Source organism: Hypanus sabinus, chromosome 1, assembly GCF_030144855.1.
Source record: "Hypanus sabinus isolate sHypSab1 chromosome 1, sHypSab1.hap1, whole genome shotgun sequence".
Taxonomy (NCBI): Eukaryota; Metazoa; Chordata; class Chondrichthyes; order Myliobatiformes; family Dasyatidae; genus Hypanus; species Hypanus sabinus.
Window position 1 is genome coordinate 175,350,180 of NC_082706.1, and position 21,511 is coordinate 175,371,690.

Genomic DNA, 21,511 nt, shown 5'->3' on the forward strand with positions numbered 1-21,511 from the left:
CACAGATCTATAATAAAATGCTGCAAGCTTATTACAGGTGGGTTGGTCCATAATAAATTCCCAACAAATATCAGATAACTAAAGCAGACTTGAAAATTGACTTCAGTAATGACCTACTACTTTTTATATTTGAGTATTTTATGTAAGGTTAAATTCACTACATGGGAAATAAGAACAAAATACAATGTTTAATTTTATTGAGCTTTATCACAGATCAAAAACACAAACTCAATTTCCAAATGCCTTATTACACCTTGCATTACTGGAAAACAGATTTGCAGTATTGTGCAGTGCATAAAGAGTGCTTTGATAGTCAGCAAATCATTATACTGATGCACAATACAATTAGCAAAGACATTTACTCACTTACTTTCCACAAAGACCAAAAACTTACATCAAATACTGGAATACAAGTTTATTTGTATCCTTTTAACTGTTTAAGCTTATGATAATAAGACCATAAGATATAGGAGAAGTAGCTCATTTGGCCCATCGAGTCTGCTCCGCCATTCAATCATGGGCTGATCCTATTCTTCCAGTCAATATATTAAAAAATTCTGCACATCACCTTACCTGGTTTCGCAACAAAACAAAACAATGCAGTACTTCCTGAACAAAAGCTTTGGAGATTGGGCTGATAGGGTTAAGTGTATGACAGGTGACCAGGGAGGCAATTGTAGAAGCTGTATGATTTTGTTTCTCCTTTCCACACTTCCTTTGCAAAACAATCTCACACCCTTCGATTACAATAAAAACAGAAATTCAAATTTACAAATGTAATTCAGTTAATTTTAGCCTTCATAGAAGCCTGGAAAATGTAATGATAGATTTAGCCATTTTGCACGTGCAACCCACTAAGAATGTGGAAGGTCATAGCATTTTGCATTGAAATGGGATTTGTGGTAAAGGTATGTTTAGCTTATAATTAAGTAAATGAATTTTAGTGAATTGGCATACATATAATTCACCTGCAAACCTCTATAAAAGATGACTAAGTAGTGCATACAGCCCAGTCCATCACGGGTAAAGCCCTCCCCATCACAGAGCATATCTACTTGGAGCACTGTCGCAGGAAAGCAGCATCCATCATCAAGGACTCCCACCACCCAGGCCATGCTCTCTTCTCGTTGCTATCAGGAAAAAGGTACAGGAGGCTCAACACCCACACCACCAGGTTCAGGAACAGTTATTACCCCTGAACCATCAGGCTCTTGAACCAGAGGGGGTAATTTCACACTCCATCACAGAGCTGTCCCCACAATCGAGGTACTCACTTATGGACTCTTCATCTCATGCTCTCACTATTCATTGCTTATTTTATTATTATCTTTTTGTATTTGCATCATTTGATGTCTTTTACAAACTGGTGTTTTTTTTCCTCCTGCTGGGTGCTGTCTTTCAATGATTCCTTGTATTTACTGTGAATGCCCGCAATAAATTAGTCCTTTAACATCTTGGACTATTTTTACTGTGCCCATAGTCTGTTTTTTTTTTATCAATTATGCTAGTGTTTGCACTGTTGTAACTATATGTTGTAATTATGTGGTTTTGTGCAGGTCTTGTAGCTTTAGTTTTTGGTCTTGTTTGTCTGGTGGATTTGGAGCTCCTTTCCGGGGAACGCGCTAGACGGTAGCGCGATATTAATACGCAGCAGCATCTCCAGACTCTGGATTGGGGATTGCCAAACGTTACGTGGATTTTCTGGTGTAGTCTGTTTTGTCATATACTTTTGTGATATCATTCTGGGGGAACGTTGTCTCATTTTTTAACTGCATTGCATTTGTGGTTTCTAAATGACAATAAACTGTATCTGAATCTGAATCTGAAGAAAATGAACCTCAGGATTGTATATGGTGTCATATAAGTACAGGTACTTCGATATTAAATTTACTTAGAACTTTAAAATTTATCCTTTGCCCAAAGACGACACAGGATAAATTGTTTTCTTTAGCATTTCAGAATTCAACAGGAGAGATTCACATCAAAATGCCGTCATGTAGGTATTAAATGTGATTCTCTAATCAACTGTGGGCTGAACTTGCGAGATTTTCTGATGTTCATTGTCTAGGGAACACTAAGGATATCAATTTATTTTTTTGTCAAAACATTCTGGATGGGAAAGCCATAATGTGAGTGGTGGATATGTGGAATGCTCTGCCCCAGAAGGCAGTGGAGGCCAAGTCTCTGGATGCATTCAAGAGAGAGTTAGATAGAGCTCTTATAGATAGCGGGGTCAAAGGATATGGGGAGAGGGCAGGAACGGGGTACTGACTGTGTAAGATCAGCCATGATCACAGTGAATGGGGGTGCTGGCTAGAAGGGCCGAATGGCCTACTCCTGCACCTACTGTCTATTGTATTCAGATATGCTATTCAGTTCAAATTCTTTTAGAATCTATACAAGTACAAAATTGAGAATCTGGTTTTAAATTTAGTGTGATTTGCTAAAAGTAGGAATTGGAGGAACTTCACCCTCAAGATAGTAAATGTACTCCTCGTGGATTTTGTTATTTCAGAAACACAGAAACCAGCACCGATAGTACAATGAAGCAGCGATGACGTGCTTTTGCCAATATTAACTTCTATAGCCAAACCTGTAGCTTTACCCACCGGATGATCCAGGTTAGTCAGGAAAAGTGAGCAAAAAGCAAAAAAATCTCAAAGTATCCATTAACTTTATCCTGACAGTATCAGCGTCCACAGAATTATACATTATTTTCTATAGGCCACAAAGTTAACATAACCATTTTTATATTAGAACTATTAGAATCAAGTGATTACATACATTTAAAAGACATTTTCTGAGTTCCTCATGGTTGGGAAGCCGTACAATTTCAAATGGTTCTTCACATCTTGGCACAAAGATGATTTCTTTCCAAAGCCCACTTCTTAAGTGAAGTGGGGTTTATCAATTACATAAATCTGTTCAAAGTGGGAGACGTTGCCAGCATAAATTGGTGCATAGTTATAGATCAAAGCCTTCTCCTCTTCTTTTTCATTAGGAAAATGATGCCAATTCTTCCGAGCTGGAAAAGAAGACAGTAACAATCAGATCTTAAAGCTTATGTACTGACTTACAACATTAGCATTTCTGAAGTGAATAAGGGAAACAAAACATGTATGAAATGCATTGCCAGTGCAAGGGAATTGCATCATGTATGTGATGAAGAGCTGAATTACCAGTGAGAGCAGAAGCAAGTAAAGCTTGGCTTTCTGCTAGTCTATGAGAAATAAATGTAAAGGTGAGCTCCATATTGAAATTGCCAGGGGCTATAGCAAGGTAATCCAAATTATCTAAATAGGGAACATAAAACAAAAGTATCAATTATAAGGGCACGCTTACAAATAATAAATGATATACAGGTAGATATACTTTGAAAGAGTTAATGGAAAATGGGGGATGTCTCAGAATTGGCCTGAGGAAGGGAGACAGCTAATGAGTCAGTTCAAAGAGGAAATTTCTGTTTCTAATAAATGTCCAGGGAAGGTGGGATCTGTTCCGGTTTACACCTGAACTGGAGCAGTACTAACATTCTTGCAGGGATGTTTGGTAGTGCTTCTTGGGGGGGGGGGGGGGGTTTAAACTAAATTTGCAGGGGGCAGGGATCCAGAATGTGAGAGAGGATAGCGAGAGGAAGAATAAAGGACAGGTGAGGACTGCACGGTTCCGGAATATTAAGTGTGTAGTGGAGAAAGGTGAGGCGGAACAAGTGGAGGACACATGTACAGAGGGATGGTCTGACGGAACATGGAGTTAATTGTGCAGAAAGAATAAGTAAATTTAAGAAGGACAACAAAATTCTAGGGGCGTATAGCCCGATGGGAGTTCGGGGAGCTGGGTTAAGCACAATAGGCAGCGATTCAATGAGAGAGAGGAGAAATGGGCTAAAAATTCTATATCTGAATGCACGAAGTGTCAGAAATAAGGCAGATGAACTTGAAGCCCAGGTGCGAATGGATAACTATGATGTTGTTGGGATAACGGAGACATGGCTGCAGGGAGATCAGACCTGGGAAATGAAGGTACAAGGGTATACGTGCTATCATAGGGACAGAAATGTGGCAGAGGGGGTGGGGTGGCCCTGTTGGTGAGGAATGAGATTCAGTCCTTTGCAAGAGGGGACATAGGGTCAGGAGAAGCAGAGTCTGTGTGGATAGAACTGAGGAACAGTACGGGCAAAAGGACCCAAATGGGTGTTGTCACCAAACAGTAGCATAGATATTGGGTGCAAGTTGAATAGGGAGTTAATATTGGCATGTGGCAAAGGTAATGTCGCAGTAGTTATGGGGGATTTCAACATGCAGGTGAACTGGGAGAATCAGGTTGGTGCTGGACCCCAGGATAGGGAGTTTGTAGAGTGCCTACGGGATGCATTCTTGGAACAGCTTGTACGAGAGCCGACCAGGGACAAGGCTATTCTGGATTTAGTGTTATGTAATGAACAGGATTTGATAAGCGATCTTGCAGTAAAGGAGCCATTAGGTGGTAGTGATCATAATATGATAAGTTTTTATCTCCAATTTGAAAAGGATAAGGGCAGCTCGGAGGTGTCAGTGTTGCAGTTGAACAGGGGAAACTATGGAGCCATGAGGGAGGAACTGGCCAAAGTTGATTGGACGGATAGCCTAGCAGAAAAGACAGTGGAACAGCAATAGCAGGTATACTTGGGAATAATGCACAAGGTGGAAAATCAGTTCATCCCTTAGAGAAGGAAGGATTCAAAGGGGGGAAAGGGGCCACAGTGGTTGACAAAGGAAGTCAGAGATTTCATAGCATTAAAAAAAAGGAAGTATGACAGAGTTAAGGTGAGTGGGAGGACAGATGATTGGGAAGTTTTTAAGGAACAACAGAACTTAACTAAAAAGACAATACGGGGAGAAAAAATGAGGTACGAACGCAAGCTAGCCAGGAATATAAAGGAAGATAGCAAAAGCTCTTTTAGGTCTGTGAAGAGAAAGAAGATAGTTAAGAACAATGTTGGGCCCTTGAAGAATGAATTGGGTGAAATTGTTATGGGAAACAGAGAAATGGCAGAAGAATTTAATGAGTACTTTCGATCTGTTTTCACTAAGGAAGACAAGCAATCTCCCAGATGTATGGATGGGCCAAGGACATAGGGTAACAGAGGAAATGAAACAGATTGACATTGGGAAGGAAACGGTGATGAGAAGACTGATGGGACTGAAGGCTAACAAATCCCCAGGTCCAGATGGTCTGCATCCTAGGGTACTAAAGGAGGTGGCCCTGGAAATTGCAGATGCATTGGTAATCATTTGCCAATGTTCCTTAGATTCAGGATCAGTTCCTGGGGATTGGAGAATGGCTAATGTTATCCCACTTTTTAAGAAAGGAGGGAGGGAGAAAACAGAGAACTATCAACCTGTCAGTCTGACATCGGTGGTGGGGAAGATGCTAGAGTCCATTATTAAGGATGAAATAGTGGCATATCTAGATAGCAGTGATAGGATTGGGCCGAGCCAGCATGGATTTACCAAGGGTAAATCATGCTTGACTAATCTGTTGGAGTTTTTTGAGGATGTAACCAGGAAGTTAGACGGGGGAGATCTAGTGGATGTAGTGTACCTCGATTTTCAGAAGGCATTTGATAAGATCCCGCATAGGAGATTGGGGGGTAAAATCAAAGCTCAGGGCATCGGGGGTGGGGGAAGACATTGACATGGATAGAAAACTGGTTGGCAGATAGAAAGCAAAGGGTAGTGGTGAATGGGTGTTTCTTGGAATGGCAGGTGGTGACTAGTGGGGTGCCACAGGGCTCGGTATTGGGAACACAGCTGTTTACAATTTATGTCAACGATTCGGGTGAAGGCATTGAAAATAACATCAGCAAATTTGCTAAGCTGGGTGGCAGGGTGACATGTGATGAAGATGTTAGGAGAATTCAGGGTGACTTGGATAGGCTGGGTGAGTGGGCAGATACTTGGCAGATGACATTTAATGTGAATAAGTGTGAGGTTATCTACTCTGGGAGTAAGAACAGGAAGGCAGATTATTATCTGAACAGTGTAGAGTTAGGTAAGGAGAAATACAAAGAGATCTAGGAGTCCTTGTTCATCAGTCACTGAAGGTGAATGAGCAAGTGCAGCAGACAGTTTTGGTCTCCAGGGATAAGGAAGGACATCCTGGCTGTAGAGGAAGTGCAGCGTAGATTCACAAGGTTAATTCCTGGGATGTCTGGACTGTCTTATGCAGAGAGGTTAGAGAGACTGGGTTTGTACACTCTAGAATTAAGGAAATTGAGAGGGGATCTGATTGAAACATGAAGATTATTAAGGGATTGGACAAGATAGAGGCAGGAAATATGTTCCAGATGCTGGGAGAGTCCAGTACCAGAGGGCATGGTTTGAGAATAAGGGGTAGGTCATTTAGGACAGAGTTAAGGAAAAACTTCTTCTCCAAGAGAGTTGTGGAGGTCTGGAATGCACTGCCTTGGAAGGTAGTGGAGGCCAATTCTCTGGATGCTTTCAAGAAGGAGCTAGATAGGTATCTTATGGATAGGGATATGGGGTCAAGGCAGGAACCGGGTATTGATAGTAGTTGATCAGCCATGATCTCAAAATGGCGGTGCAGGCTCGAAGGGCTGAATGGTCTACTTCTGCACCTATTGTCTATTGTCATGAACTTGTGCAAGTAGGGTAGATTGGGTGCAGAGGATGTTGTTGTGAGGGGATCACAACTGGATTTTAACCTGTGAATTTTGCCCAATATTTACTAATCTTTACAATGATCACCTTTGATGGTGGCAAACTTGATGAATCTGTTTTTAATTCCAGTCTCAGTTTTGATGTGTAACTTGAACAACCTGGGAACGCCTGTGCCTTGGACAGCAGTAAGACGCTAATACTACTTTTCTACTCATAACCTTTCTCAGGTCATGTTCAACTTCCCAAATTCACCAAAGTAGATCATCAATTTGGTTAGTTGCTATAAATCATTTTGCTAATCACAAACTATTAAAATAAAACTAGTATCATAGATTAATTACGTTAAGCGGTCATACCTTCACTAACAAAAAAGTCAGCCATGTACCATGTTAGTTTCACAGCATTGCTGGAATGTGGGATGCTGATTTTTGGATTCCACTCATAAGGGTTTTTCTCTGGATGCCACTGAACTCCATAAATAGGATAGTTGTGTGCTGCAATAACACAAACCATTCATCATTCCCTTTATACCATCAATGAGCATAATTGTTCTATGAAATTTATCCACAGTAACTCACTGAAATCCTTACTGGAAATGTATGCTTCAACTACATACACTACATCTAAAAAGTGTTTAGACAAGTTTGCACAAGTTCTTAAAATGCATGATTCAGATCAATGAATAAGTACAGTTGTTTCTCTGTGGAATGTAATTATCCTTCAGAGAAAGAAAAATGAATTTAGGAATTATAAATTTCATTGTAAAAGTTACTCCTAATTAGTTTTTGCAGAGTAGGATTGGAAGAGTATTGCAATGCAAACGCAAAGTTGTTAATCAGGTTTAGTTCTTTCATTCTTCTCTCCTCATTAATACACCGTGCACCTGAATAATTACTTTTCCATTCCAAAACTTGCTCTGTGGAAATTACATACAATCCATAGTTTAATCATTCTGCACATGTGGCTCCATGCTAAATTTGTCAGGAGGTAGGAGTTGGTGACATTGAAGAATTGTAAAAATATTTTAAAAACAGAAATAAAGACTTTATTAAACTAGGAGAGTGGGCAGAATGAATTAAAAACTATAGAATTAGATTAACTTCCATTAATGAAATCTAAATCAAGTGGTTTTCTTGTGGACTTTGGGATAAGAGACATAACTGATTAAAATCCGGGGAAGGGGTGTAGGTCTCTTGGTCCAGACTTGTTCTATTTCATTTGTTCATTCATTATGTGCCTTGTCGTATGACATGAGTGATCACAGTCTTTCCATGACCATGATCGGTCTTGGCAATTTTTTTCTAAAGAAGTGGTTTGTCATTGCCATCTTCAGGGCAGTGTCTTTACAAGACGGGTGACCCCAGCCATTATCAATCCTCTTCAGAGATTGTCTGGCATCAGTGGCCACATAACCAGGACTTGTCGCATGTATTAGCCTGACCATCAACCACCTGCTTCCATGTCTTCGTGTGACCCTGATTGGTGGGGCTAAAGAGGTGCTGCACCTTGCCCAAGGTTGACCTGCAAACTAGCAGAGGGAAGGAGCGCTTTGTATCTCATTTGAAAGAGACTTAGCTCCACCCCAGCAGCCAGTGTTGTATTTAGACCAGTCAAATGTATTTACAGTAAATGTTTTGATATGTTAACCAGAACTGTGGCAATTAAACTATATTTTTGGCTGTAAAAATAAATTAATAGAAATAACTGAGGCTGTCAATTAAGAATTTATTTATATAAACAAATGTATATCAAAAACGCACATAAAAACATAAGCAGTGTTTCACTAATCTAATTGTACGAGAGTGGCGTTTTAATCATCAGCAAAATAATGCATGCCTAATTATTTGTATTAGAATTGAACCATGTCCATTAGCACCCTTGCATTCTTGTTAGGGTATGCTGGAACACTGCTGCCAAAAATGAAAACAGCATTTAAATATGTAACAAAAAAACCTTACTGGCAGAACAGGCCAAAGACATTCTGGATACATCCAAATGTACAGTCTGTGTACAGCTGGAGAATGCTCGTCTCTATCACTCCCTACCTGACTCCTTGTTTCTCCAGTCACCTATACCATCTGGTGGTGTCATACAAACAGAAACCTTTAGCAATACTAATAATGGAAAGAAGAAATCACAGCAGTAGCTTATTTTCTGAAGAATGAGGAAAATTATAATAGAATGGATTTAAATCAATCCAAGGAAATTCGTGTGTTTATTAATTAGAACTGTTAATTAGAAAGTACCTTCCATTGTAGATATAAATTCAATCTGTTGGCTGTCTCTATTAGTGGTCAAGATCTTGTAGAAGTTTTTCAAATCTTTATTCATTTGAAATTTCTAAAATTAAATCATAAAAAATTAATATACACCATCAACAAGATTTTCAATGATGCTCTGCTGATCTGGGCAAAGCAACAAATTTCAAGATGTTGCAATTTCCTTCAGTTCATAGTGATTGATACAGAAACCTTTGTTCACTATTCTCTGCAGCAAATCTTATTGCATGGTGTGTAGCATCAAACTACAAAAACAGGGACACTTGTGAGAAACTTCACTGGAATCACTGGCCTGAACAGATTAGATATGGCAAAGTTATCTCCCATGGTAGGGAGTCTAGGACGAGAGGGCACGACTTCAGGATTGAAGGACATCCTTTTAGAACTGAGGTGCAGAGAAATTACTTTAGTCAGAGGGTGGTAAATCTGTGGAATTTGTTGCCACGAGTGGCTGTGGAGGCCAAGTCATTAGGTGTATTTAAGGCAGATAGGTTCTTGATTAGCCAGGGCATCAAAGGGTATGGGGAGAAGGCAGGGGAGTGGGGATGACTAGAAGAATTGGATCAGCCCTTGATTGAATGCTGGAGCAGATTCGAAGGGCCAAATGGCCTACTTCTGTTCCTATATCTTACGGTATTGCATAGTCAGTTACCTGAACGGAAATACTAACATGAAAAACATAAATAAAAACAAAATTCCATGCTTGTTTAGATACTTGCCCCAAAGAATTTTCATTGTTTGCTGCTATTTTCTGCAAACAATTATATGGGCATAAACTGTTCATAAAATTAACTTCCTCATAATTGTCCCCATTTCTTACACATTATCTCAGTGATCCAGGCCATCCCAGCAATGGCCAGGATTTTCTCCAATGAGTAGCATATGCTGTGGTCCAGCAAAAAACGATCAGAAAAATAGCGTTGTGCCAAAAAAAGTCCGAGTGGCACTGAACAAAGGAATGATTGGCCGGAGGGGGGAGGGTTCATTGCCATCTCTGGGGGTGCCAGTAAATGCCAAGTGAATCTAGTGTCACAGATTGCAGTGAGGGATGGATCTCAGTGATGGCTGGCCAGTGATCTATGAGCCACTCTGCTGATCCAAACACCTAATAACTAAAAAAGCAAGGCAGGTCACGTGATCCAGTCCAACAACCGAGCTTATACATCCCGATTCTTTGTGCGGCTTTTGGCAAAGCACTGCAGATATCTAAACAAAGGCAGAAAATGATATCAAAGCTCAGATGAGCATTTATGAAGAGAGAAACAGGGCTAATATTTAAGGTTGATAAATCTGCATCAGAACAAGGAACAGTTAAAAGAATTAAAAAGGTGGAAGTCAAGTAAGATCAAAGAACAGCTTGATGAAAGAGGATAGAAATGGTTAGTAAATAGTACAATATCTCTGGAGCAGGTGAAAACAGGAGAAGGTGAAAAAAATAGGAGTACTAGATATGTGAGACACAAGGCTGGCAATCATAGATTTCTTTTGTCGCCACCAATTCTTTTAAATATTTGTAAAGACGGGGCTTTAGTATATTACTTAGATATTATTCTTTACAGGTTTAGCATCTAATTTCTTATCTTCGACATTAGAAATATCAGTTACTGAAAAAAGAACAATAGATATTCTTGTGCGCAGGTTTACTAGAGCTGTTGGGAGTGGCTTAAACTAATATGGCAGGGGAATGGAAACCAGTATGGGGTAGAGCTGAGGATGAGCCAGCAGGTTTACAGGTAGATGATGGGAGTAACATGAATGTAAGGAAGGACAAGCCAATGATTGGGTACAAATGCAGACAGCACAAAGAGTTAACTTGTACTACAGATGCAAAATTCAAAAGGGCAAAGAATGCAGGACAGAGGTGCTGTATTTAAATATGCGTAGCATTCAGAATGAGGTGGACAAACGTGTCACAATTAGAGACTGGTTGGTATGATGTTGTGGGCATCACCGAGTCATGGCTGAAAGAAGGCCATAGTTGACACCTCCAGCCACCTCTACTCTGCTGTCATACCTGCCAGTATCCTTCTCCAATCCACCTGGGCAAGAATCGAAAGGACAGGCAGAAAGGCAGAGGCAATAGTGTGGCTCTGTTGATAAGAGATGAAATTACATCTTTAGAAAATGGGGACAGAGGGTCAGAGAATGTTCAGTCTTCGTGGGTGAAGTAAGAAACTGCAAGGGTACAAAAACATTCTGGGAATCATATATAGGCTTCCAAATAGTAGCCAAGATGTGGAGCTGAGATTGCAAAGTGAACTGGAAAAGGCATGTAAAAGGGTTAATGACACAATTGTAATGGGGGACTTCAATATGCAAGGGGTTTAGGAAAATAAATTTGGTGTCAGATTGCAACAGAGGGAATTTGTTGAATATTTACGAGATGGCTTTTTAGAACAGCTTGTGCTGGAGCTTACTTGGGGAAAGGTTATCTTAGATTGGGTGTTGTGTAATAACTCAGATCTTACTAGGGAGCTTAATGTTAAGGAATCCTTAGGAGGCAGTGATCATAATATGATTGAATTCACACTGCAAATTGAGAGGGAGATGCACAAGTCACATGTATCAGTATCGCAATGGAATAAAGGGAATTACAGAGGCACAAAAGAGGAGCTTGCCCAAGTGGATTGGAGGATACTGACAGGGATGACAGCAGAGCAGAGGTGGCTGAAGTTTCTGGGAATAGTTCACAAGGCGCAGAATAGATCTGTCCCACAGAAGAAGTAGTTTTTAAATGGTAAGGGTAGGCAACCATGGCTGAAGTTACGGATTGCATAAAGCCAGGAAAAGGCATACAAGGTAGCAAAAGTGAGTGGGAAGTTGAATGATTGGGGAGTTGGATAATTGGGAAGCTTTTAAAATCCAACAAAAGGCAACTAAAAAAGCTATAAGGGAAAAGACAAAATATGAGGGCAAACTAGCCAATAATATAAAGCAGGATAAGAATAGTGTTTTTCAGTTATATGAAGAGCAAAAGGGAGGTGAGAGATGATATTGGACCATAGGAAAATGATGTTGGTGAGGTATAATGGGGGATAAAGAAATGGCAGATGAACTTAATGAGTACTTCGCAACAGTCTTCACTGTGGAAGATACTAGCAGTGTGCCAGAAGTCCATGAGTGTCAGGGAGCAGGAGTGAGTGTCATTGCTATTACAAAGGAAAAAATGCTAGGCAAACACAAAAGTCTTAAGGTGGCTAAGTCACCTGGACCAGATGGACTTCATCCCAGAGTCCTGAGAGAGGTTGCTGAAGAGATAATGGATGCATTGGTCATGATCTTTAAAGAATCACTTGATTCTGGCATGGCCCCAGAGTAATGGAAAATTGAAAATGTTACTCCACTCTTTAAGAAGGGAGGAAGGCAAAAGAAATGAAATTATATGCCAGTTAGCTTAACCTCAGTGGCTGGGAGACTAATGATAAAATAAGTCAAAGTCAGCATAGTTTCTGGGAAGGGAAATCTTGCTTGACAAATCTGTTAAGAGTTCTTTGAGGAAGTAACAAGCAGGGTGGACAAAGGAGAGGCCGTGGTTGTCATTTATTTGGATTTTCAGAAGGCATTTGATAAGGTGCCACAAATGAGGCTGTTTAACAAGATAAAATCCTATGGCATTATAGGAAAGGTACTGGCACAGATAGGGGAATGGCCGACAGACAGGAGGCAGCAAGTGGGAATGAAAGGGGGCCTTTTCTGATTGGCTGCCAATGACTAGTGGTGTTCCTTGGAAGTCAGTATCGGGTCCATTACTTTTCACATTGTTGTCAGTGATTTAGAGAAAAGAATTGATGGCCTTGTGGCAAAGTTTGCAGATGATACGAAGATAGGTGGAGGGGTAGGTAATGTTGAGAAAGCAATGCAATTACAGCAGGACTTAGTCAAATTAGAAGAATGGGCAAAAAAGTGGCAGATGGAATACAGTGTTCAGAAAAGTATAATATTGGTAAAAGGAACAACAGTGCAGATTCTTATCTAAATGGGTAGAAAAGTCAAACATCAGAGGTGTATGAGCTTAGGAGTTCTCTTGCAAGACTCCCTGAAGGTTAATTTACAGGTTGAGTCTGTGGTAAAGCCGGCAAATGCAATGTTGGCATTTATTTCAAGGGGAATAGAACATAAAAACAAGGAGATAATGCTGAGGCTTTATAAGACACTAGTCAGGCCACTCTTAGAGTATTGTCAACATTTTTGGGCCCCATATCTCAGAAAGGATATGTTGTTATTGGAGAGTTAGTGGAGGTTCATGATGGTTATTCTGGGAATAAAGGGGTTAACATATGGGGAATGCTTGTCAGCTTTGGGCCTGTTCTCAATAGAATTTAGAGGAATGTGGGGGAATCTCATTGAAGGCCACCGAATGTTGAAAGGACTAGACAGGGCAGATAATTAGAGGCTGTTTCCTATGGCAGGGTTATCAAGAACTAGAGGTCACGGCCTCAAAATTGAGGAGTGATCTTTCAGAACAGAGGTAAGAAGGATTTTTTTTAGCCAGAGAATAGTGGATCTGTGGAATGCTCTGCCACAGACAGCAGTGGAGGCTAAGCCCATGGGTATATTTAAAGTGGAGGTTGATAGTTTCCTGATTGGTCAGGGCATAAAAGGGTATGGTGAGAAGGCAGGTTCAGTGGGATCCAGGATCAGCCACGATGGAATGGTGGAGCAGACTTGGTGGGTTGAATGGACTAATTCTGCTCCTATGTTTTTATAGTCTTATGAGGAATCTCCGCAGACGCAGTCAAATCCCTTTAGGTGTTTTTTAGCAGATCATTGTGGACAGCGTGTTTACAGATTAACTGAATTCTTTGAACATTACTTTTGCAGTTTCAATTAAAACTTTGGCAAAGTTTCAACAACTTGAAACAAGTAATGTCTATAAGCCGCACAAAACGGACCAAACAAAGTAGTTTTAATGTGTGGAGAGAATCAATTGGTTATTTATATTGTGCATTAACTTTTATTTTATATGTCCAAGAGCTTTATGGCTGGAAAGTGCTAGTTACCAGACCTTTACAGAAAGACTCCACATGTGGAAATTTGCAGTTAAAGGTTCTACAGCCAATGCTTTCATCAAATCTTCAGGAACGTTCTTAAACATCCGACTGGTTGCTGCATCTGGACAAAATGAAATAAGTGATTTAGAGTAACAATTTCTTTTTTTAAAAAGAGAGATATAGTGTAGAACAGGCCCTTCTGTCCCAAGGAACTGCTCCACTCAACAATCCACACAGATTTTCTTATAGAGAACACCAGAATTGCACTCTGAACTTTGATGCCTGGAGCTGTAATAGTGTTCCCCCAACCACTACTGCTTCTGTAATTTCAATAAATTAGAGCTTTTTTTTTTCTTTTACACGAGTTCCTTATAAATCAGGGATATCCCTGAATGTGCACTCCAAACAGTTTAATGCTCTGGCTTTTCTATGTCTGTTCAAGGGCAGCTTTCTGATGTGTGCATTAATTCTTTATTTTCTGTGGATAAGTTAGTCATTTCCTTTCTAGCTCATTAACATTTTAATTCTATTATATAGCCTATGTTCTAAATAAAACTTTCTTTAATCTAAGTATATTCCAATTTGCTGCATTTTCAACAGTGCACTTAAATCCCCGCTGACAACAAGCTATCTTATCTAGCACCTGAAGCTTATTGTGCAGAACACTGGCTTGAAATCTGCACCAGCTGCAATGTTTTGCTAAGATCTAGACATAATCAACACTATGACATATAGTGCTCATAGTAATGGTCACGCAAAGATATATTGGTAGGTGTGCAATCCGTACGAGACATATAGATATAGTAATATGAATCTGGGCACTTTCTTAATGAAAATACGAGTTTGAATGGGTCAGCCGAGACTGGTTTAAATATATCAATCCTTATTCTCCAAAAGGAAAAAAAAAGAGGGGAAAAAAACCCCACAGAAAACATTTATTGAATATAATTAGACCCCTTCAAGCCACAAACAGTAATACGATAATTAGAAGCCTTGAGGAGCCAAGGTTTGTAACTGGGATCAAGAATCACCAGAGGTAACAACACAGGCGGACAGGTGATTAGGAAGGCTCGTGCAATACTTGCATTCATTAGACGGGGCATGGAATACAGATCAGAGAAGGCATGATAAAGCAGCAGGCCACATGCGGAATACTGTGTTGTTATCTGATCTTCACATCAGTGGAAGGATATGACTATATTGGAGACAGCACAATGAACATTAACCAGAATGTTGTCCAAGATGGAACATATCAGCTATGAGGAGATACCGGATAGGCTTAATTTGTTTCTTTAGAACAGAGAAGGCTGAAAGATGACCTGATTGTGGTACGTATTGGGGGAAAGATCAAGGATCAACTCCACTGTCATAGGAATTTGCTGTAGACAGACAGTGAGGAAGTTTTCCCCATAGCCTGAGTGGCTACAGCCAGCAAGCATAGGTTGAAAGTTCTGGGCAGGAGATTTAAAGGGAATTTGAGCAAGCCTTTTGCTTGAACCCTCTGCAGGAAGAGGTAGTGAGGGTGATGAAGGAAGGTACTCCCATGAGATTTTAGCAGCATTTGGACGAGTGCTTGGAACGGCATGACTCAGAAGGCTCTGGGAAGTGTCAGGAATTGGGGTGCAGCAGTACTTGATGGCTGGTGCAGTCTCAGTGAGCCAGGGGGCCTGTTTTCATTAGTCTACAAACTTAGCAAATTCAAACAAGGGAAATTTCAAAACAAGCTTACTAGTTGCACTGGAGTTATAAGAAATCAAATCCCTGCACTGGCACAGATAACACTGGATGGCTTTGAAACCTGCCCAGGACAAACGGGGAGAGATTGCACCTTGCCTCACCTTCACGTATATCAGGCCAGCTACAGTAGATTGTGCCACGTTGAGAAAAATCTCATAGTTGGATACGAATTTGTAACAGAATCAGTGGATTAACTCTTGATCTCATCACTGTAGCAGCTAACACCACCATTAGTTTATCATCTATTTATTGCTGAATCACAGATGGAACACAGTTCCTTTCAGCTTGTGGACTTGGGATACCCTGAAGCTGAACAGAAATATGTGCAGCAACAGAACACAGCTCAATCAGACATGCATAGCTTCCTGAATCGCAATTTATCAAAATATAATTCAGCAAGCCTCTGTCAATTCCTGCCTGAAGGATCTGCCCTTTAAAGAAAATGAGGCAGGAGTTGGTAACCAGGCTTTACTCTATGCACCATCAATAACTCACACTGAGACGTAAGGCGAGATATCGGCTTTTATTGACTGGAAGAAGGAACCAGGAGTGAGTGTCCATCATACTATGTCCTGGAGACTGAGGCCGAGCGTCAGGCCTCAGATCGCCTTTATACAGGGGCCTGTGGGAGGAGCCACAGGAGCAGTCAGCAGGGGGCGTGTCCAGACAGGCACATAGTTCACCACATACTCCAAGGAGAAAAGTGTACACATGTTGTTACAAGGCAACTGCCATTTGAAAGGGTAAGAAACTCTATAAGACAGAGATATTATTCCAGATCAGTGACTCTTGTCTCGAAGTTATAACCTGTAGGTTTAATATAATTGTTTTATTTAAAGCCAGTTGCAAACTGCAAGATCAAATGTCTGCAATCAAACTACAATATACCAAAGTTGGTGAGATTAATGAGTTCATAGAAATTGATTACCACCAAGTCATGGATTCAATTAAAGGAGCCCCACAATATATTGACAAGTCTCTCAGATGTCCAAATTCGTCAGAATCTTAAGTGTTGTAACAGAAAACATTAGAACACAAACAGAAAATGACAAAGACAATGATAACACAATTTTCCCTGTAAAACATTATTAGAAATAAATAGGCTGTCAGCCATAAAAAAATCTGTAAACATAACTAATCTAAGCTTACAGTTACGTTGAGCAAACCACACAAAAGGTGCTAGTTTTGAACTTCGATTGGACTTGTACTCCTTTACACACATAGTAGCTGGATTATTAAGTAAGACCTTGTATGTTAATAAAAGTTTCGATAAATGAAATTACTGCCAAGATACTTGTGAGGTTTCACTTGTATGCTTGCCACTGGATCCAAAGTAAGATCACAAACGAGGACTGTATTTTGAAGATCTGCTCTTGTAAATGTTAACAAAAGCTTAACACACACAACGGATAGACAGAAAGAGGAAAATTTTACTTTTATACAGAATCTTAGCCCATTGTCCTGCATGCAATTGTGCAGCTCATGCAAAGATTTTTGTTACAAAGATGTAAAAAATAACTGTCTTGCTTATAGTTTAATGGATAGTGGGGGAAATGCTGAAAAAGGCTAATTTTTTGTCTCATGCCAAATTCAGCTGAACAAGCAAATGGATTTGCAACTGGCAAAAATTGGATAATGAAGTACTGCATTAGACTACTAGCTTCAAACGCACACCAAGTCCCTGGAGTTTATTCTTTGTCGTATAGAGCTCTGGTGCAGTGTTTCTTTCAAGCCATTTAATTAGATTTCATCCCTTGCTAGAAGTAGACTGGGTGGAATGAAACATGTTAAAAAGAAATATATAAATAACAAGGGTGATAATAAATTGTCATTACAGACACATGTATAAGAAATGGAGCTAGATGAAAGTTAAAAATACACAAGACAAAGAGGTGAGAGGAGTAAAGAGAATCACAATGTTAACGGAGCCAATTTCTTACACTTACAGGTCCCACAATTTTCATTTCCATAACCAAAATGATCTCACCCTCCCAATCAAAGTTTACCTTTGCTGAATTTCAAAGGAAGAGACACATTCTTGGTGTTTGTAGCAACCAGAAGATTTTGTCCACTGGTAAGGACAGTCAGCTCTTCAAATCCAAGGCAAACCCCCAAGATTGGGAAATAGGTCCCATGATTATTGGCCTGTTTTAAAAAAGGATCAGAAAAGTTGCATTTACTGCCAGCCTTTGACAAGTAGTGCTTTGTATTTATAATTGATATTACATATGTCTTAAATTGACGGGTCTAAATCTGCTTAAGTTACTCCACCACATTTACAGTACACTAACAAGCAAATAGTGTAACAACATTTAGGTAGGCTATTACTATTTCCATCTTTTTACTTACAGCCTTTCTAATTACTGCATTCATAAGTTTGAATAATATCACAGCCATATTCACAATGATATCCCTTTAGAAATAACATTGTGCAAGAGAGTGATACATATAGCATCTTGCACAATAAATGTTTTTTTTAACTTAAAAAGGGACCAAATGTCCTCCTAATAGCAAAAGATAATTTGATAAATTAAAAGAATATACCTGAAGAATGTCATTATTTTAGAGGTTCAAAGTAGAAAGTAAATTTATTATCTAGGTGATAATATAGCAACTTACACACCCTGTCACCATATGCAACCCTGAGGTTGATTTTTTTGCAGGCATGCACAATAAATCTAAGAAATACAATAGAATAAATGACAGACAGAACCTAACAAGACAAAAAAAGTGTGCAACGATAACAAACTGTGCAAATATGAAAGAGAAGAAAATATTAATAAATAAATAAATAAGTAAGCAATAAATATCAAGAACCTGAGATGAAGAGTCCTTGAAAGTGAGTCCATAGGCTGTGGACACAGTCCAGTGATGGGGAAGTGAAGCTATTCCCACCGGTCAGGAGTCTGATGGTTGAGGGGTAATAGCTGTTCCTCAACCTGGTAGGCCCCCTGAGCATCAGCAAGAAGAGAGCATGGCCTCGATGGTAATGGTCTTTGATGATGGATGCTGCTTTCCTGTGACAATGCTCTGCGTATATGTGCTCAGTGGTGGTTAGGGCTCTACCTGTGATGGACTGGGTCATATCCACTACTGTTTGCAGGATTTTCTATACCACGTCATGATGCAACCAGTCAATAAACTCTCCACCACACACGTACAGAAGTTTGCCCAAGCTTCAGATGTCATGCTGAATCTTCACAAACTTCGAAGCAAATAGAGGTGCTGCCTTGCTTTCTTCATAACTACACTTACTTGCTGGAGCCAAGGCAGATCCTCTAAAATAAAGTTTGCAGACTCTCTCCACCTTTGATCCCCTAACGAGCATTGGCTCAAAGTGACTAGAGCTGGGCGATAAGCACACAGCTCTGTGGCTCACTTCAGTACGTTGACGGAAATTATGAAAGAGATGTTGCTGCCAATCCAAACTGACTGTGGTCTGCAAGTGAGCAAATCCAAGATCTAATTGCACAAGGAGGTAATGAGGCGAAGGTCTTGAAGATTTCTGACCGGTTTTGAGGGAATGATACTGTTGAATACTGAGCTGTAGTCAATAAAGAGCATCCTGAAGTCTACACCTTTGCTCTCCAAATGTTCCACGGTTCCGTGAAGAGCCAATGAAATGGCACCTGCTGTGGTCCTGTTGTGCTGGTAAACAAATTGAAATGGATCCAAGTCTCTTCTCAGGCAGGAGCTGATATGTTTTATAATGAACTTCTTAAAGCACTTCAACACTGTCGATATAAGGCTACTGGACGATAGTTATTGAGGCAGGTTACTATGTTGTTCATAGGCACCAGTAAAATTGTAGTTTGCTGGAAGCAGGTGGGTAGTTCAGACTACCAAAGCAAGAGGTTAAAGATATCCGTGAACACGCCAGCCGTTGGTCAGCACAGGTCTTTACTACTTGGCCAGGAACCCCATTTGAGCTGCTTGCTTTCCATGGGTTCACCCTCCTGAAGGATGCTCTCATGTTGGCCTCAGAGACTGAAATCACAGGGTCATCGGGGCTGTGATAGTTCATGAAGGTTCCTCTAGATTTTCAGTTAAAATGAGTGCAAGAAGGCATTGCGTTCATCTGGGAGTGAAACCTTGTTGTCACCTGTGTCAAATTAACAATGGTGTCTGGCATACCAAACGGACAAGCTGCCTTTGCTTGGATGATGTCAATTGACCTGAGTATTTTTGGAACTGCGTGCATCCAGGCCACTGGATTTGGTGTATACTCCTGACACCAAATGACAGAAATGCTTTTCAAAGTTAGGAAGCAAAACATTGCAGGACACTCGACTTTTGTCCTACTCTTGGAGACCCAGTTTTACAAGGGCAATGATGACTGGGTGGGTGGATCTGAAGAAGGCCTGTGGTTTTCCTAGCTGCAGTTGGTCAACACCATCAGATGAAGATAACTTTACACTATCAGTCAATGTCTAAAGTTTGTTTAGGTTTCACTGCATACACGTACGTGTTACTTCATAGATTTGAATCATGCCCAATCATCAATAAGTAGTCCCACTTATGAAGCAAGAGCAGTCATCCACGAATAGTTGAAGAAGGCTGGGTCTGAATCCCTGAATGTAGACAGTCAGCTGAAATAATAAACCTTTAAAAACCACAATCGTCTTTGCACAAAGTATGCTACCAACTGAAGGAGAGTTCTGTCCTTAATGCCCATGGATATCAGGTTTACTTAGCCTCTTTGATATCACAATCAATAAAATGTGATCTTGATATCCAAGGTAGTCACTCCTACCTAACCACTGGAACTCTGCTCATTAGTCCAAGTTTGGTCCCTGGCTATGATAAGCCAAGTGGGATCGGTGAAACACAGGCTTAAGATCTTCTTTATAAAACCTGGGATCATTTTTAAGAAATACAACTTTGCCAAATGGTCTGCTCACAAAGCTTGCTATATTAGAAACTTAAATGTCTCTGATCCGTTGCTTGATATCAAACCAACCGCATAATAAACCATTCCTGGTATCGGCATTAATCAGCCAAGCATCAACTCAATCTTTTAGTTTCTTCTGAATTCACCTGGAGTCCTTTTAATGGTCAATCACACTCACAAATCTCCTTCTGTAATTCTGAATATTGTACAACAACTGGATACATGATAAACATATACCAAGAAAAATGAGAACTAGATTTAAGTTCAAAGAAAAAAATAGCTACCTTTCTCTCCTTCAAAGACTTCCTATACATAAGGGTACTTTTGCATTATCTTATCTCCTATGCAGAAACCCAAGTCCATTTTTGAAAATGCATAGACACAGTAATCACTCTAAATAAACCACGGGCTGAAAACAGCACTTATGCATATACAAGGTCATCCATACTCGACAATTTTTTCTACAAACAAATACAGTTACCTGTATTGCAAGATCATAAAACAAAGATGCAATCTTGGCATATTGTGATGTCCGAAGGTTTACACCACCACCTGGAAAAAGCACCCTGAAAATCATCAGCACATATTAATTTACAAGGATATTTTGAAGGACATATTGTAATAGCTGAAGAAAACTATGTTGAACTGACTTTAAATCTTGTAACAAAAAACCCTTTTGACTTTGTGCTCATCAATCTACTTGGCAAGATGTACCTACTCTTTAAAAGTATTAGGAAGAACGAACAAACTTTTCCAATTCAGACCCTTTTTCCTCACACAGTTACATCATGTGCCACAACTATCAGGTTAACTGAAGAGATTATCAGATTTAACTTCACTAACTTGGGCTCCCAAATGGTACAGTGGGGCAGCAGTAGACTTGTACACAAGCATAATCTGTTTTTTACTTTCAGATTAAGCAGGAGGTTCACCGTCTAAAAGACCAACAAT

General features: G+C 40.0%; 1 protein-coding gene across 1 annotated transcript in view; it reads right to left on the reverse strand.

Moving 5' to 3' along the window:
• Positions 1 to 175: 175 nt before the first annotated feature.
• The window catches only part of LOC132400643 (gamma-glutamyl hydrolase-like), a 44,750-nt gene continuing 23,414 nt past the window's right edge, over positions 176 to 21,511 (reverse strand). Inside the window, exons 4-9 of the mRNA XM_059981826.1 lie at positions 21,042 to 21,126; positions 17,676 to 17,814; positions 13,947 to 14,053; positions 8,909 to 9,002; positions 7,019 to 7,156; positions 176 to 3,025 (exon numbers count right to left, since the gene is read on the reverse strand). Coding sequence (XP_059837809.1) covers positions 2,889 to 3,025; positions 7,019 to 7,156; positions 8,909 to 9,002; positions 13,947 to 14,053; positions 17,676 to 17,814; positions 21,042 to 21,126 — 700 coding nt within the window. The 3' untranslated portion in view covers positions 176 to 2,888. The remainder of the gene's footprint in view (positions 3,026 to 7,018; positions 7,157 to 8,908; positions 9,003 to 13,946; positions 14,054 to 17,675; positions 17,815 to 21,041; positions 21,127 to 21,511) is intronic.